Raw genomic sequence first — 18596 nt, 5'->3', positions numbered from 1 at the left:
TTTAACATATATGCCGCAGCATCTGAAAGCATTAAAACTATTTTATTCACTGGTAAAGGGTTGGGTAAAAAGAGGTTTGTTAAACTATCTTGTATAAATCGACTTATTGTTAAATTGTTTGTTTTTTCCAATTCTTTAACGGCAACTAAATAAGGTTTTCTCGCAAAGTTTTCGTTCAAAATTCCAATCATTAAATTAGCTATATACCTGCCGCATACATCTGTCGTTTCATCCACGATAATATATACAAAAAATTGCCCTCTAACTCCCGCATAATTTTTGAAATACATTCCACAAACATTTTTCCACAGTATGTTTTCTCAATGTACTCTCGTCCGGTAAGGATTTATTAAGATATTTTTCGAAAAAGCGTTTAAAACTAGGGTTATTAACTTTATATAGAGGAATGTTGGATGCAATCATCATCTGGCATAAATCAAATTTAAATGCGTCTTCCTCCTTTTTTTTTTGAACTGCTTAAACTATCCCGCAGAGATATTTGGGCTAACTTAGAGGAATTTAATTTTTCCAAATTACGTTTATGAAGTGGGGTTCCACAATGCTGGTCAATAAAGTACTTTTTTCTACTTGAAATCTGAGAATTAAAAAAAAATAATTAGAATTCTAAAACCGCTTTAAAATTTAGTTATGTTGTGGGACGAGAAAAAAAGAGAAAAAATAAAACTTACCGATTTGCCGCATGGTTTACAAAATGCTCCATCTCCTTCTAGAGAAAGTTCCGAATAAGGTGCGATCCATAGCCTTAATTTAGATGTCATCTTTTCACACAAATGTCTAAAACGTTTTAAAACGTGTTCTTTGCTTTTCGGTATACGCAACAAAACTAAACTAGGATATAGCAATTTGTGACTAAACTCTGATACAGTAACCGACTGTACAACTGATAATAAACTAATAAAACTTAGGGATTTCCAAATAGTTAACCCTCAAGTCTCGATCAGGTACATTTTCCTAGAAATCTGTTATATAAACAAACCATTGATATTTTATTATTGACCCAAAATTTTATTATAGAATGGTTTAGTAATAGAATAATATCATGGGTAGTACCATGAAATTTCAAAACAGGCACAAATAGGCGGAATTTACGAAAAAAGGCAAAAAGTGCAAAAAACAATTATAATAGGCAAAATAGGCAAAAAAGGCATTCTGCCTATAATCCGAGCTTTACTTTAACATTTATTATTTTGAAGACTGTGATCCCTAAATTATAATTTAGGTATTAGCAACTTTCTCTCTTCGGAATGTTTATGGTTATTTTTTTCTCAGGTTTTTACAGATGAAACTAGTCATACCATTCCTTAATAATGTGTTTAGGTCTCCTTATAACTCTTGACACTTTTTTCATATCGGAGGCACTTAAGCAACATTACAGCCAATTCATCACCTGGATTAGACGGTCGAATCTCTTTATTCCTGTCCAGAAGCTACATCCTGACTGACTGAATCTGACCCTATATCCCTCATAATGAATGCTTCTTTTAATGGCAGCTATGTACACCGTTGCTCCCGCTTGGCGGCGCTAATATAGTTGGGGGTCAACGTTATGACAATTCGTGAAGTTTGTATAGGGTGTTTTTGTTTACGATTTAATAAATTATGGCAGAAAAATACGGATCTTGGACTGTTTGTACGTTGGAAACGAATTGAGGAGAAGAAATGCGAGAGTTACTGGAAAATAGGAAGCCCTTTAACAGCCTCCACTGTTTATATAGCCATCTATTTCCTAAATGCCCTGTCCCAGTTTCTTAGTCTCTTGTTGCCACAAGATCAAATTTATATTTTTTGGCTTCGTTTACTAGGTGCTTCAGTTTTCCTTCCTGGAATGATCCTCTTATATTCCACATCGCTATTTTAACTAGTTCTTCTTTATTGCCATTATATCGTTTATTATTTTTCGAATCTTGTTTTCGTTTTCTTTGCCGGGTCATCTTTGTTGGGTCTCCTAATACTGCATTAAGTTCTAGTTTTTTGGCAATGCCTTCCTCTATTCTTTCCAGCTGCTCCTTTTCTTTATTCCATTTCCATAACTCATTGTTTATTGTCAGTCTTTGATATCCTGTTTTTGTGCTATTTCTCTTCCCTAGCAACTCTTCTTATTTTGGCCATTATTTCCCTTTCCGTCCTTCGTCAGATCATCATTTATGTATATTCTTTATCTCAGTTGCTTGAGTTTCATCTTATTTTGCATTACTTTGGTCTTTTCTGTCTTGCTATCCATCTCTACCAAATATATTTTGTCTCCCAGCTTTCTTGTTTCATTAACGTTTACTTTTACTCGCATTTCCTTTTCTATTAATTTTTCTACCTCATTCTCTAGCAAGAGTGGTTGATCGGTGTCAGTCTGCAGTCCTTGAATCATAATATATTTCCTTATTCCCTCTCTTTCTAATTTTTGTACTCTTTCGTTGGAGATCTTTAATTTCGTAATTGATTAATGCTGTAATGCGAGAGTTACTGGAAAAAAGGAAGCCCTTATCGAAGGGTAAGCTATATCAATCATCGTCTTAATATTTTTTTTCTATAGCTCAGATCAAAATAAAGATATTTATTGTTGATCTGAGTTTTATAGTGAAGTATTCGATTTTTTACAGTCGAATCCAGGGGCAATACGTAATCTGTTTCAATTTCAACAAAATGTTTATTGCGGATACGTGCATTTATTCTCGGCACATATTTATCCCTTCTTATTGCTACAATCCACTTTTTTCTCATCAGAATATCTTTGGGAAACCTGTATCCTGATGTTCTCAATCAGCACAAAGGCACAGCACAACATTGAGGCATTTTATTTTCTCAAATTAAATTCACACAGTGAAACAAATAGGCAATATTTACTTAGAAATACATAGATTGATTTCAACAGTTGACGTAAGTTGACGTGACCTCCAACTACACAAGCGCCACCTACGTTGAGCTTTCCAGATTAGCTGCCATTATGGTCCATATGGTATGAGGTAATGGAATCCATCAATTATAGAGTTGCACAAGTTTGACTTGAATGTTTGAAATTGACTTGAGTTTGACTTAATTTCAAGTCAAACTCAAGTCAAGTCAAACTGGTCGATCGTACAGGTTTGAAAATTCAAACTGTTTGTCAAACTAGTTTGAAAGAGTTAGAAAAATAATTTATTTAGTTGATATTCTTTTTTGTCGAGATAGACATGTTCGTTGCCAATTAAGATAAGAAAATTAATAATACAATGAGTGCCATATAAAAGTAACTTGATACAGGAAGCGATTATAATATTCTTGTTCTCATGATCATTTTTCAGTGCGTCACAGTTTTTCGATTTCTCTCTAATGCATTAAGTTAGATGAGACGGAAAAAGCGGTAGCTCCGTGATTAAACACAAAAATAATGCAGCATTACAATGGTTATATACATAAGATGTCTATTCCTAACCTACGTTTGATTCGTTGATATTTAGAATGCGCGTTTTTTCTAGCCAATCAAATACTCGTATTACGAACATTTGACGAAAACTTCGTCCATTTTGGCCATTTTTTAGAAATGTCAAAGAGTCAAGTGACGGTTATTATTCAGGTCAGTATTTTGTGTACCTGTCATTTTGAAATTCGAATTCGACTTCCCTTGTGTTTCACAACGTTTTTGTGCATTATTTTGTGTTTTGGTTTAGAATTTAGTTCGTTAAAAGTTAGTCATTGGCGTGAGGAGACTAGAGACATTCGAGATGTACCGAAGAGTGCTAAAAATCTCATGAGTAGATAGAATAGCCAACGTGGAGGTAATGAGACTTACGCATAGGGAACGAGAAGAACTAACAAATAAGAAGAAAACTGAGATATATGGGACATGTGATGAGAGATGTATATCTAATACTCCAGGTCATTATGCAAAAAAAAAGATCCATAGTAAGGAGACGTAACTCATGGCTGAAGAACCTTAGGAACTGGTTTGGATGTAATAACAATGAATTATTTAGAGCCGCGGTTTCAGAAATAAAGATCTCTCTGATGATTGCCAACTTTTGAAGCGGAGACAGCACCTAGAGAAGGAGATAATAACACAGTTTGTGGATAGTTTTGTGTAATTTTTTAATGTTTCCATATTTATAAATTTAATCAACAATATTGTTTACTTTTTAATTTTATTCTCCTTTATAAAAAATACCTACATGTTAACATATTGTGTAAAAATCAAATCTACTAAATTACTAATTACTTTAATTCCACAAGCTTTTCACCTATGGCGAAGTACGATTCTGGCATCTGTCAGATTCGTCAATAATTACATGAAATAAGTCTCGACACACCCAATACAGTATGTGACGTCATAATTAATGACGCACTGAAAAATGATCATGAGAACAAGAATAGTTAAAATAGGATCGTAAATTTCTCGAAAATGATTCCTGAACGCTTAGAATTGCTTGCTTGCAAGTTTCGTTTTATCGATACTCAGTTTTTTATATTTTTGTTACTAGATTACTAGTGTTACTAGATTAAAACAAAGAATTCGTTGGATGGTTTTTTTATCATACGAAGTGTAATTTAATCTACTGTAACACAAATTTATGAAGGAACAACAAAATATTATATTTTTGATAGAGTAGGTTTACCAAGGCCATCAAATTCACAAAAAAATAGAGTAGGTTTACCTAATGAATTTTTTGTGACTTTGCAATGTCGTTTTAAAGAATTAGTTCACTATTTGTCATTTTATAACGCTGTTCTTAAAAAGCATAATAGTAGGATAAATGCAATTGAGATAAGACATCTACGAGCTATAGCCGGAAAGATCAAATGGGATAGAATAAGAAATGAGGCAATAAGAGGGATAAGTAAAAAAGGACCAATAATGAATAAAATAATAGAGACAATTAAACTGGTATGGACATCTGATGAGAATGAAACCTAGTAGACTAACAAGGAAAATTCACGAAACAAGAAAATATTACAAAAAAAGAAAAAAGGCAAACCGAGGAAAAAATGGATACAGCAAATGGTAGATGCGGGAAAAAATTAAACAGAAAACGCTTGAAGAAACGAAACTAATAGCACAAGACAGAAGACGGATGGAAGAGATGGGTGAATATGTAGCTAAACTAAACCCAAATCCGACACCTGAAAGGGTATAAAGAAGGGGAGAAAGAAAGAAATAACGCTGTTCTTTATTTTTGCATAATACAAGTATGCACTTTGCAATATTCATTGTTTAAAATTACCTGCCGCAACATCGAATAAAGCAGTACTTATATTTATTTTTCTTAATTAATTCTGCTTCGACTACAGATTTTTTCTCTTAATTTTTGCAGTGGGAATATCTTTAAAATTAGACTCAATTTGTTCTGGTACTTATACTCAGGAAAAATATTCAGGTTCAGATATTATCTCAGGAAGCACACATTTCAAAACGAAAGTAATAAAAAAGCCAAGCATAGACTTTATAAATATGAACTACAAACTAATTTGCGGAGTAGCAGAGTACAGATTCAGACCTATCCAAATAAGTCAAAACAAAAGTCGGTACGCTCTCAACTAGAATTGGAAATAAACACGTTGCGCAATATGATATTCAAACTTCGAACTGTTTAAAGAAGTTTGATTTTAAGTCAAACCTAAAGATATCGAAATCAAGTCTGTAACGGTCTCAAATTTACCGCCTTATAAATATATCAGGTCCGATCCTGTAGTGACGAATAAATTTAGACGCATATGTTATAACACGAAACCTTTTTTTATATATCCCACAATCTGTGACGATATGATATTTTTCATTGCTGTTCAAATACCGAGAAAGAGCACGTGTGTGTTTCGGCTAAGTATCAAAAGGATTTAATGACCTTTTGAGACAAAAGTCTGGAAATTGTTTATGTTAGAACTTGAATGTCGACATGGATAACGTCTATAGTATTGATAAAATCCTCGAGTGTCTGAATTCTCAAAATTAGCCGTTAGGATAGTCAGCAGTTTTGGTGAGAACGAGAAATCTGTTTACAGAAAATGAGCGTTTTTTCATTGGTTAGGAAGAAGAATTATAGCTTCAGTAGGATGTTCTTATTATCATTCTCTCGCTGTCTTATTGGCAGAAAAAATGTTTGGTTTATTCTTATTCGATAATGATGGTTGCCGAAGTGGGAGGTGAATCCTTTTTTTTGAGAGAAAGAACCTGGGCTTGAAGGAGAACTGAAAGGGAGTTAAGTTTGGTCTAGCAGAGAGTTAAGTTTGAGCTGGCATGCAGTGAGGAGTCCAGTTTTCTTTGTCTGTGCCAAAGTTAGGCTCAGATGGAATCTTGTGTAGATTCTGTAGTGAAAGTAGCAAGAGCGATGTGTTTGTCGTAAATACCATACCGGTATCTTCTTGTGTTGTTGTTCCGGTAAAACAAATGATATAGTGTTTCTAGTAGTGGCGTAGAGTATGTCTTTTCCAAGAATAACCTAATTCAATCTTCGCGGGACGTGGTTCCGATCTTTTAACTAAAGTTCAATTGCTCAAACTAATTTTTTTATCATGAAATTGATGAAATGTGTCACTAATAATCAAAATAAGCAGTTACTTTTTTTAAATATAAAACAAGACTATGGAATTTTATCTTTCATATAAAAAAACAACTTGTGTAATAGTACTTTCGATCAGAGATTGTAAAGTGAAGTGAAGTGTCGCCGTATCGCTTTACCACAGCTCCAGCCGAGCTACACGAGGCCAGCAGCTCACAGTACAACCGCAGATCATCAGGTATTTGTAACAAACTGTTTAATTCTTTTTCTTCGAACTTTTGAAAATGCGAAGGACTTAATATATTTATTCACTTCTTACCAATTCAGTTTTGCCTTTTAACTATTTTTTTTATATAAATAAACAATGAATATGTTTTAAACTTACATGTCTTTTTATTTTGCACAATCTATCTCTGATCCTTATTGTAATAAAACATACAGGCTACCTCAGACATCAATGGTAAGTACCGATTTCTATTCAATGGAATGTCATTGCAAGTAGTTTTTTTGTAATTTTCGTATAGACATATGGCAATATATTTTAATTTCTTGATGGCGCCCAATAATTACTATTTTTTCTCTTTATATTAAATTTTATTTCAAAAACTCACTCACATATTTTTATGTTTATTAAATGTGGGGTGGTTCACGTCAAGTCAAACTTTTTTGCAAAAAAGTTTGGTTTTCAAGTCAAGTATGTTGAATAAAATCAAACTAGTTTGACTTGATGCATTAGGAAGCTATATCTGAGTTTCTCCTGCAAGAAAATGCCATCCCTCGCCAACAGCATGGTTTTATCAAGGGTTCGTCAGCGAAACTTACTTCATTGTATAAACGATTGGTCGTCATCTTTAAACAATCGGCATTCTGTTGATGTAGTCTAATTAGTCTTCTCCAAAGCTTTCGACCGTGTTCCCAAACATCGAATATTAGCTAGATTGACGATCACTATGGTCTCCGCGGAAAGTTAACCATTTGGATTCAAAATTTTCTATCCGACAGATACTTCCGGTTTCCGGTAATATGTATCTTAAAATTTTACAAGATAATGTCATCCTGCAAGTAAAACGCTAGGATAAGGAAGTACGATCTTTATCATTTTCATTTTGTATATCATATCCTTCCTTCTATAGATGTTGATGCCATTTATTTACCTTTCAAATGAATTTATTCTGATGGGTGCTCAAAGTAATTTTGTTTATCAATGCCGAAAAAGCAAACAACTCGATACCAGTCTGGTATTTATTAAAGCTTTTAATTACCTCCAAGAAAGAGTATTATTTGCTTGTGCTTAAAAGCATGGATTTATTCTTGAAATTATTTTGAACGAAGTTGTTTCGCTGATCGACCCCATTCCAGTTATCGAACCTATGTACCTCCGACGGGGCTATATTCTCTTGGTAAGATGCACATTCATTCTGTAATCTTGTGATATTATGCAACGGAGGTAGAAGGGAATTTATGTGCGGTGAGGTTAAGCCTCTTAGAAGGAGGTAAACATTTAGTTTTCCTTAGAAAGCTGGCATTAGGATGTAATGGAAACTAATAGACACTACCGGGTGGACCGCATCTTGGTCGTAAAATACGTTTATGGGTTATTGTGCATTCTTGCCTGCATTATTTCTTATTCGGGAGAAATATTAGAGAGGAGCGTTTATAAGCTGGTGTTTTTAATTGAAAATTTCCGGTGGGTGGGCGTAAATTGCTGTATAGCCTAGTAGCAAAGGGGTTTTTCGTGACCAATTGAGGTCCATGAGATTTTACAACTAGTTTTTATGTATTTTGACCCGCTAAATCCAAAGCTTCAAGATGTTAATTTTTGGACAGAAATTTGTTGTTAAAAATTTCTTCTTCTTCTTTTACTTCTTGGAGATCTTTCGAACTGTTTAATTCTGAAGCTGCCTCTGGTTAATTTAACTATCTAATTCAACTATCCCTCCATCTTTTAGGTGGTCTTCCGGGGGGTCTTGAACCGGGCGGGTTGTTTTCTAGTGTAATTTTTGGGAGTATATTCTCATCCATGGTTGAATTTTGCATTGCTCCCTAATGTTTGTATTTCTCACCCTGTCTCTTCTTGTTTTCCCCATTATTGTTCTTAGGGTTTTCATTTCGGCAACCCTTAGCATCTGTTTCGTTTTGTTGGTGTCTTCTCGCACTTCTATACCATATGTCATGATCGATAGTATGCAAGTCTTGTAGATTCTAATTTTACTATCTGTGCCCATATACGGATTTGATCAGACTATCTCCCACAGACATCCTGGCAATGCAGATGCTTTGTTGATCTGACTCCTCAGGTCCTTTACTGGGTCGTGCTTGCTTGATATACCTATGACCAGATATCTGAATTGCATCACCTGTTCTATGGGGTTATTCTCAATCACTAACTTGCATCTGAGCAGATCTTTTGCTATTGTCATACATTTAGTTTTGTTGGTAGAAATGTTCATATTTAGTTGGCGGCTTATTTCAAAAAACTGAAAGAGCTATCTCTGAAGATCATCTTCTGATTCAGCAATAATTGCTGCATCATCTGCGTAACACACCATACCAATTCTTTTGTTGCCCATTCTATATCCACGATTAAGAGATGTTACTTTGTTTATAATTTTGCCCATGAGCCAGTTAAACAAGAAGGGGCTTAAACTGTCATCTTGTCTAATTCCTCCCGGTGTTGGAATATTTTATTAAAAATTTAATAAACGGCGAAACCCAAGCGACTCCATTTTCAAACAAATAATTATTTAAAGATAAAATCTTTGGATTCCTTAATTCGGAAACAGATTCTCTCTTATACCTATTCCCCATCCTTCTAAAATTTGCAAGGAATAAAGGGTGATGAATGCAGAGACATGGAGAGTCTATATAGTTGCATTCCACAACACATCAATTCAACGAGGCAAAGATCAACAAATCTGTTTCCTAGTACTCAATACGTGAGTAAAAACGCAGGTAGATAAAGGCATTTAATATTTAATTTCGATTCAGATATCATTACCATCTCTATATGGACCATTTCGAACTTTTGTTCTCTTCAGGAGAGCATGTAATGATGGTCTGCATCGAAATTAGACATCCTTGCCAAGTATGCAAATTACAAGTATGCAAAATTAACATTTAGATGCACTCGCAACCTCTATTAAAAATTTAATTGTTTAAATGCTTTTACTGGCCGTAACTCGAAAAACAAGAAGGTGATAAGCTACGTTATTGTCCCAGAAACTCAAAATAATTTGAATTATGTTCAAATTCTAGTGTTTTCTGACGTACATACACTCAGAGATCTATGAGCAAGATAATGAAGAGTTCCAATGTACTACAGTAATTACACAAAATATAGAGCCTAAACTGTTTATGGCGAACGAGCTTAACGACTTGGGGTAACAAAAGAAAAAGCTGAATTGCTTGCTTCTAGACTAAAAGAAAAGAACTTCTTTGCAGTGGGAACCAGTATATATGTGTATAGGAAGAGAGACAGTAGTTTTCAATATTTTTTGAACAAGGCGATTTAGTGTTGAATAAAGAAAAAAAAACAGATTGAAGACTATTGATGCATCCAAAGTTACTTTAAAAACTCTTTTCTAATACAATGGTAACACGTATGCTTCCATACCTGTTGGCCATTCCGTAGATATGAAAAAGAGCTATGAAAACCTGGAAATAGTGTTGAATAAAATTGGCTGTTCTACTCATGATTGGATCATATGTGGCGATTTAAAAATAACACGCATTTTTCTTGGTCTGCAAAGTTGTTTTACCAAATCTCCATGTTTCTTGTGTGAATGGGACATTAGAGCTAGGAATCAAAATTGGTGCAGAAACAATTGGTCTGAGAGGGAGAATTTAAAACCCGTCGAGGTAAACATTCTCCGCAAAAATTTTGTCAATCTCCGCCAACATTCGACAAACCTGGCTTGGTCCTGGCATACTCAGGACGCTTCTACCAAGATATAATTAAATCGAAGTATAAATCAGATAAAAAAATCAAAGGGAACACCAAATTATCCACCTTAAAAATTAAGATGACGAAATTCTATATAGCAAATCTTTGACTTACATTTAATCCTAACTGGATCAAAAACTGTAATTTAAAATACAATACTTAGTTGTACCTTCTTTTCTTCTCCTTTTAAAGATTAAAGTGCCGAGATAAGCATTGTTTGAATGTTGAGATAATCTCCAATTGCCAACAAGCTGTGAATTTCAATTCCTGACCTAACCACTGACCTAGGAACCGAAACAAGTGACGATCGAGATTGTATTTCATAGAGCACTAGTTATTTTTGGAGGTCAATGTCACGGCAAGACTTGATTCTATTTATCTCGTTATTTATATAATGTTATCTATCTGACACGGAAAAGAGCAGGTGGACAAACTGGCGGACTTCACCAACTGCAAATCTAGTTTGACATTGGCGTGCGGCCAATTTTTACATACTTCCAATTCTAAAGAATTATGTACATATTATACAGAGATTTCTTTATTTATATTATATTTTGGTTGGTGTTTACTTATGATTTTTTAAATTATATTTTATTACTCCCTAGTTAAACATTTTTGTGCAACAATTATTCTTTATTCATCAAAATAATATTCTTTAGCAGATATACAACCATTCAAACGCATTTCTTTCTTTTTCGATATCAATCAATAAATAAATAATTTTTACGTCTCCATTTGCTTCCGAATGTGCCGAGCCCAAAATATGTATTACAAATAAACATTAGAAACCAAGTATTTTCGCAGATAATGAAAAATACAGGGTGTCTTCTTCATATACAGGGTGTCCCGGAAAATAGTGCGTTCCTTAAAAGTATGGGTAGAATGGGCCATTTAAAAGAAAACTTTCTTATAATTTTTTTCTTCTAAAGTTATCTGTTGCCTCAAAAAATAAAAATAAATTTAGATAAATTTACATTTGACAACCAGGCAGTTTTATTTATTTTGACACATAGAACGTACGGTTGTAAACAATCGTAAAAACCTGTAACCTGAGAATACATCGTATTGTCGTGTTTTCGATTTGCGAGTATCACGATATTATGTTAATTGCACACAGTGAGACTCACTGTGAGAGTAATAGGGCTGCAAAGGTCGCTGCACATTATCATGCACGTAGCGTTTCCAGCACGTACCGTATTCTCCGACAAACCCGATTTTACTGAAAGGTGTCTTATACAATACGTTCCAGACGATGTGAATTGTTTAGATTTAAAACCAGTTTAATCATATTTTTCGGAAACTAAACGCTACGTGCTGGAAATGCTACGTGCATGATAATATGCAGCGTCGAACGCTATCCGGAATAACGACCTCATAATGCCCAAAGTTTTGTGTATGTGTCCCAAAGGTTATTAAAGACGAGTTGTGTGTGTGGTACCTAAAAACTAGCAGTAGAACACGAAGTAACGATATCAGAAGATGCTATTTTAGATATAGCCAGTGACAATCCAACAGTAAGTACCCGATATGTAGCTAGGATGGTTGTCATGTCTAAAAACATTGTTCATAAGACATTTACAGCGGTCACCTCGAACAGTTATTGTAATAATAATTTTTCATGTTAGCCAAAAAAGCATACAAGCAAAGTTTCTCTATCATTGTTATCAGTATCGACACAATATTATGCCTAACGCTCGCTGATTCATATTATGTAGTAATTTTAAACGTAAGAAGAAGCGCAACGTTGCCGGTTGTTTTCGTTTTTCCGTGAACAATAATCAAATGGATTAAAATTAATATATTTTTTTTAAAAACGGTTGACTTTACAAAAAAAATATAAAAAGACTGTTTTGTTTGAAATGGTGCACTGAGCCCATACTTTGAAGGGACGCACTATTTTTCGGGACATCCTGTATAAAGAAATATTGGTTTTTGTACAACACCTTTGATTTTGGTTATAATAACAGATTTATTTTGTACGAAAAATGAAATAGTGTGTTTCTTTCAGTTAAAATGAGTAACTTACCTGTATGCGTTCTCTGATGAGCCTTTAAATGCGAACTCTTCGTATAAACCTTCTTACATCCGAGAAATTGGCACTTGTGTATTCGCCTTTTGCTATCCGGCGAATGGTCCAAACGGGAATGATGCTTTTGCGGCTGATGAGAAGACGTCGATATACTACTACCATTATTATTACTACTACTATTATTATTATTATTACTAACCGCGGGTCTAGACGGCACTACCGAAATATACCGAGTGAGACCGGATGCTCGCACTCGAACGATCGTGTTTCGATTGCTAATCCGCAATCCGCAAACGTCCAAATCACTCGCACTCGAGCTTTCGTTACTCAAGCCCCCTTGGCCCGATTCTGGCGACGAGGGTGGCGTGAGGGTTGCTGGGTTTCGGGAAGAGAGGCGTAACTGTAGGTCACTGTCTTCGTCATCATCTTCGTCCTCCTGAAACAAAAACAGAATAAGTGAAAAATAATTTCGACCAAGTCCAAGTAATCTGTTAACCGAGATACACTAACACCAAGCGGCGCCGCTAGGAGAACACTCCAATAATGCGTCGCAGATTACGTATATGAAACGTGGTCATTTTGTACTCTAAAACCGAGTAAGGTATGACAAAAAGAAAACAATCGTTTCGTTTTGATTCAATTCGAGTATCTTGCCATCCTCTGACATCTGATGTTTCGGAATCTATTCCTTGTCAAAGAGGCTTTGCAAGTAGACTGAATTGGACCATAACGAAACGAAGAAGAAGTGCAATTATTAAAATATTTGCACCGGAGTATGGTTAGACTGTCCTCTAACGGGGAATGATGAAATGAGTAAAAAATAATTTCGACCACGTCCAAGTGATCTGTTAACCGCTTGGTACTAGTGTATCTCGGTTAACAGATTACTTGGACGTGGTCGAAATTATTTTTCACTAATTTCATCATTCCCCGTTAGAGGACAGTCTAACCATACTCCGGTGCAAATATTTTAATATTTGCACTTCGTCTTCGTTTCGTTATGGTTCAATTCAGTCTTCTTGTAAAACCTCTTTGACAAGGAATAGATTCCGAAACATCAGATGTCAGAGGATGGCAAGAGACTCGAATTGAATCAAAACGAAATGATTATTTTCTTTTTAAAAACAAAATAGTAACAAAAAAGTGACATAGTGGGAGACTTCACAAGACATGTACCTAGTCCAACTAACCGAATATATGAAAAGAGCTAACTAAAGAGAGAGAGAGAGCAAGAGACGTAACAATATACAGGAGCTGTCTTCCTGGATCTAAGCAAAGCCTTTTACAGAGTAAGGCATCAAGGGTTAGTATATAAAATGAGAGAATATGGATATAACGAGCCCATGACAGGACTAGTCATGGTGTTCCGGAGGCGGGAATACCATAGGGGGCAGTGTTGCCACCCTACTGTACAGCATATACACAGATGACGTTCCAAAATACCCGGAAACTCAACCTATATGCAGACGACACTGCTATAGTGGCGAAACACATAAACCTAGATGTAGTCGTAAGAAACTTACAGTTAGCAATGGGTACAATAGAAGACTGTTGTATCCAATGGAAAATTGCAATAAATTCAGAGAAGATCCAAGCCGTTATCTTCAAAAAGAGAAAACATAACGCAGGTAAAAGAACAACTAACAATACAAGACAAACCCATCAAATGGAAAAGAGCAAAATATCTAGGAGTCACATTGGATAAACGCCTAACGTTTACACCACGTGTTAACGCAACAATCCATAAGACCGAAGCAGCAAGCGGGCATTTGAGGACTCACAAGAAGAAAAAGGAAATAACCACACATGTATCAAGACACACGTGCAAAACAAACAAAAAGAGGATACAAGCAACAAGCAAATGTGCATGTCTTCGAGCGACAGAACATAGAGTCGGAAACATGGGGCAACATTTTAACATTGGCATAATAAACAGCACAAACATCATATCTCAAGAAGTAAATTGAGCAATATTGCGCACAAAAAAAGTTGTTATAGACTGATTAAATCAGTAACTACTTAAATAATACAAAAATATTCGCGAGAAAAAGTCTTCGGAAAAATTACTAAACCCAATGAAAGAGAAAGAGATGTGGGCCTTATGAGATAATTTCTATAACCATATAATAAATAAAAATAAAAAGAAATAGTCGAAGCCAAAGATATAACTACTATAATAAAAAACTAGTCCTCTTCAGTGGGTACCACATCTAACCAGAGCAAGTGAAAATTACCTTCCTAGACGTATTTTGATAGCGAAACTAGAGGAAACTAGACGGAGACTTAAGACGCTAAGATTAATGTGGAGAGATAGTGTAAATAACAATATCATGGATATTGGTAGGGTCAACTACTAACAGGTTGCAAAACATAGCACCAATTATTGGTGAAAGGCTTAATTATGATGGTAGCACAAATGATGACGATCATGGCATGAAATATTTCAACCATTTCTGCTTTTTATAGAACCCTACTGGGTACAACACAGAATTCTAACAGACCTCATCACATAAAAACTCACTCAATTTAGAGAAAAAATTGGGGACTACCAGCAAGGATTCAGGGAAGGCAGATCTACTACAGATGCGGTCCACATAGCACAAACAATCGAGAAATATCACGAACACAACACAGAACTCCCTCTTCGTAGACTTCAGACAAACCTTTGACTGCATTGAAAGAAATAAATTATCAATCAGCAAATATAATTACATAGATTAACAAAAATGATCATGAATAGAAACAGGAGTACGACTGGGTCTGTCAACCACACTATGCAACATAACAGTAGAAGGAGCTCAGCACAAATAGTAGCATATCCAGATGACATAGTTCTCATGGAATGAGACCAAGAAAGATTAAAAGAAGCAGTAAAAATACTGGCAAATGAAGCGCGAAAAAACGGCTACAAATTAACGAAGGAAAAACAATCGTAATCTACTTTAGAAGAGAAAAATAACAAGCTGAGAAAAATCAAGATAGAAAAATACACTTCTGAAAGATGTCAGTAATTTAAATATTTGACAAAAATAAGAGAAGTAAAGAAGTAACTGAGGGAATACTAGCAGACAACAAAACATACTGGAGATATCATAGACTAATGAAGAACAAGAACTTATCCAGAAATACAAAACTGAAAATATGCAGTAGGTATACCAGTAGTTACATACGCAGTTGAGACAATGTATCTCTCAGATAAAGATGAAGACAAATTAAGAATATTCGAAAAGAAAGTCCTGAGGACAATGATGGGTCCGATAATAATGGAAAACGGAGAAATCAGAAGAAGAATGAACTATGAAATAAGAGACATAATGAAGAGAAGTTGGTTGATATTATTTTGGTTATGATCTATGGTATTGAATCAAGAGAGCACACCAATAAAACCAAAAGCATGCTACGAACACCCGAGATGAAGACACTAAGAACGATAGCAGGGAAAACAATAAGGGATAGAATACGAAACAACGTCATCAGGAAACAATGTGGCGTGCAAGATGTAGTAAGATAGGGCAGGCAAAGACGAAGAGAATGGTTTAGTCACGTAAAAAGAATGGAGAAGCACAGACTACCAAGAATTGCGCTAGAAGAAAAACCAGCTGGCAAGGGGAGACCACCAAAAAATTGGAGAGTTAGCTGGCAGTCTACCTCTCATACTTCAACGTCAGAATTAACAGATCTACAGATATACAACAAGTACAGTGGAACCCGCTTATTAGAATACCGGTTATAGGAATATCCCGGTTTAAGGGATAGAAATTTGAAGTCCCGAAACGGTTTCACTAGCCACTAATGATCGGTTATTCGAATATCCCGGTTATAGGAATACTTTTGTTTGATACGAAGGCTATTCCAATAAGCGGGTTCGACTGTATAAGAAGAAGAAGAAGCTATTATTATTTGTGCCCGATTTTTCAATATTTGATTACGTACATTTTCACAAAAACTTCTACGCATATATTTTTTAGGGGATATAGAGAATATATACTTACATCATCATCTATTAATGGTTCCTGTTTAACCAATATGGCACATGAGAGGGCTCCGTCCCACGACATGGGGGAACTGGCTGAGGAGAATGCGTCGAAGTGGTTGTCGTTGAAATCGTAACCGTACCAAGTCCGGTCCACTTCTGCTGGAAGTTTCTTAAGTTTCATTTTTGGTTCGTCTTTCAGGTACCGTTCCATTTCATAACATGTCTGAAACAATATAAAATATATAAATACTAGGTACATCAGATTAAGTTACACGAAATAATATAATAAATATAAACAATGTTAGTGTCAGTTCAAAATAACCAAACATTTATAAATAGTTCTCATTTTGTACAACGAAACTAACTAGTCAAATGTTAGTAGTGATAAATCCGTAAGTAGAAATTTAGAATTTCGAACGAAAACACATACCATGAGTGTTGATTTCTACCAGTTCTTGTATCTTGTTCTGTGAATAATTCGCAGAAACGAATTTTTTAATTCATTCCGGATTACATTTACATATAGGGGATCTTTTCGATCCGCCAGTATAATATTACCGATTTTCAGCGATACATGCGATTTTTGAGTATTTTTTTTAAATATCCAAAGTATCTTTGGCAGTAGTGTTGTTAGTAGTGATAGTATGAAGTCAATGAACTGGTACCAGATAAATCAAAAGTAAAGATTAATTTTTAGCTGGCTTAATAACTATGCTGAATGTTTCAATGATGGTGATCTGTACCAAGGGAAAAACATATTATGCGCACTTAGTGTCTGTCCAGTGTTACAGTGTTGGCCCTACTAAATCAATCGGACCATACTCAAGAAACTTGATTTATGTAGAAGATTTTAAATCTCACTCGCAAAATGTCTTAGGATAATCTTTTAGACTCATATATTTTCTGAATATGCATTTGATGTTAAACTGAGCATTTTAAAAATGCCAAATTCGTGATTTAAACTTTCCTAATGTCTTCAATAAATTTCTTGTACTTTTTAACAGCTGTGCTTATTGCCAATATATTTATTTTTATAATACGGTTAAAAGATGTAAGCAAGCAATAAAATACCAAAGAATAGCGTTTTTTATTAACTGTGCAATTTTTCTCGCTTGTAAACAAATAAAGCTGTCAACAGGTTTTACAGATTTCTTTAATTACAGAACAGAGTAAGACATTTACGTCGCGAGTACAGTGTATTGAAAAGTAGACTAATGCAGCACATGTCGTGACTAAAAATAATTTTCCCAATGTGTGCATATAGAAAATGTTTCTCTTTCTTAAGTGTACACTTATTATCGAATGCTACCACCCGTTATCAATGCATTCACTAATCCTAAGCATTCTTATTCGGGAGCATCCATAAACTACGTCATAAAAAATTTGAACTTTTTAATACCCCCCCCCCCATGTCGACGTCGTCGTTGCAATTGCAACTCACGACCCCCCTTTCATTGATTTAAAAAAAATCAATATTATTTCTGTTGTTTTTCAATCAAATATGAGGGGGTGGGCGTAAAATCTTGGTCCAATGCTATTTAAATGCATTAATTTTTTTCGAATCCTGAGAAAACTAATAAATAAATATATTTGAAAAATTTAAACGCAGAATAAAAGATTACATTATTACCGAGGGTTGAAAGTCCCTAGAATAAACAAAAGGTTTCTTTTGAATGAAATATTTGAAATGAAAAATCAGATAAAATTTTCTCTTTTTTTTTTCACCCCTGTAACTTATTAAAATAAACATTATAAATGTTTTCAGGAACTTTTGGCTCTCGGCAATAATGCAGTCTTTAAATCTGCGTTTAAATTTTTTAAAAATCTTCATTAGTTTTCTTAGTATTCGAAAAAAATGAATGCATTTAAATAGCATTGGACCAAGATTTTGCGGGGTATGCTTTCTTAACTGCATCATATAAATCTTTATATTTATTTTGTTTTGATTTCGATGCCATTTCTTCTAAAGTATAAATATTACTTACTAACTAAATAGAAAACAATATTTTATTTCTATTCGTTCTTTCAGAACTGTTGTTTCACACAGTATGCAGCACATAAATGAACTAATAATTTAATATTTTTTGCTTCCAGACATTATTCTTTATATAGAAGCGATTGTTTAAACCCAAAGAACAATGTCTTATTGTTTGTTGTCCTGTACAA

At 34.6% G+C, this 18596-nt stretch overlaps 1 protein-coding gene across 2 annotated transcripts in view; it reads right to left on the bottom strand.

Moving 5' to 3' along the window:
• The window catches only part of LOC114325983 (Krueppel-like factor luna), a 215355-nt gene extending 198705 nt beyond the window's left edge, over window positions 1-16650 (bottom strand). For both annotated transcript variants that reach the window (XM_028274142.2, XM_028274141.2), the window contains exons 1-2: window positions 16447-16650; window positions 12452-12890 (exon numbers count right to left, since the gene is read on the bottom strand). In XM_028274142.2, the coding sequence (XP_028129943.1) occupies window positions 12452-12890; window positions 16447-16641 (634 nt within the window). In that variant the 5' untranslated portion in view covers window positions 16642-16650. The remainder of the gene's footprint in view (window positions 1-12451; window positions 12891-16446) is intronic.
• Between the last annotated feature and the right edge of the window lie 1946 nt (window positions 16651-18596).

This window comes from Diabrotica virgifera, chromosome 7, assembly GCF_917563875.1.
Source record: "Diabrotica virgifera virgifera chromosome 7, PGI_DIABVI_V3a".
In the NCBI taxonomy this organism is placed as follows: Eukaryota; Metazoa; Arthropoda; class Insecta; order Coleoptera; family Chrysomelidae; genus Diabrotica; species Diabrotica virgifera.
This window is presented reverse-complemented; position numbering and strand designations above follow the sequence as displayed.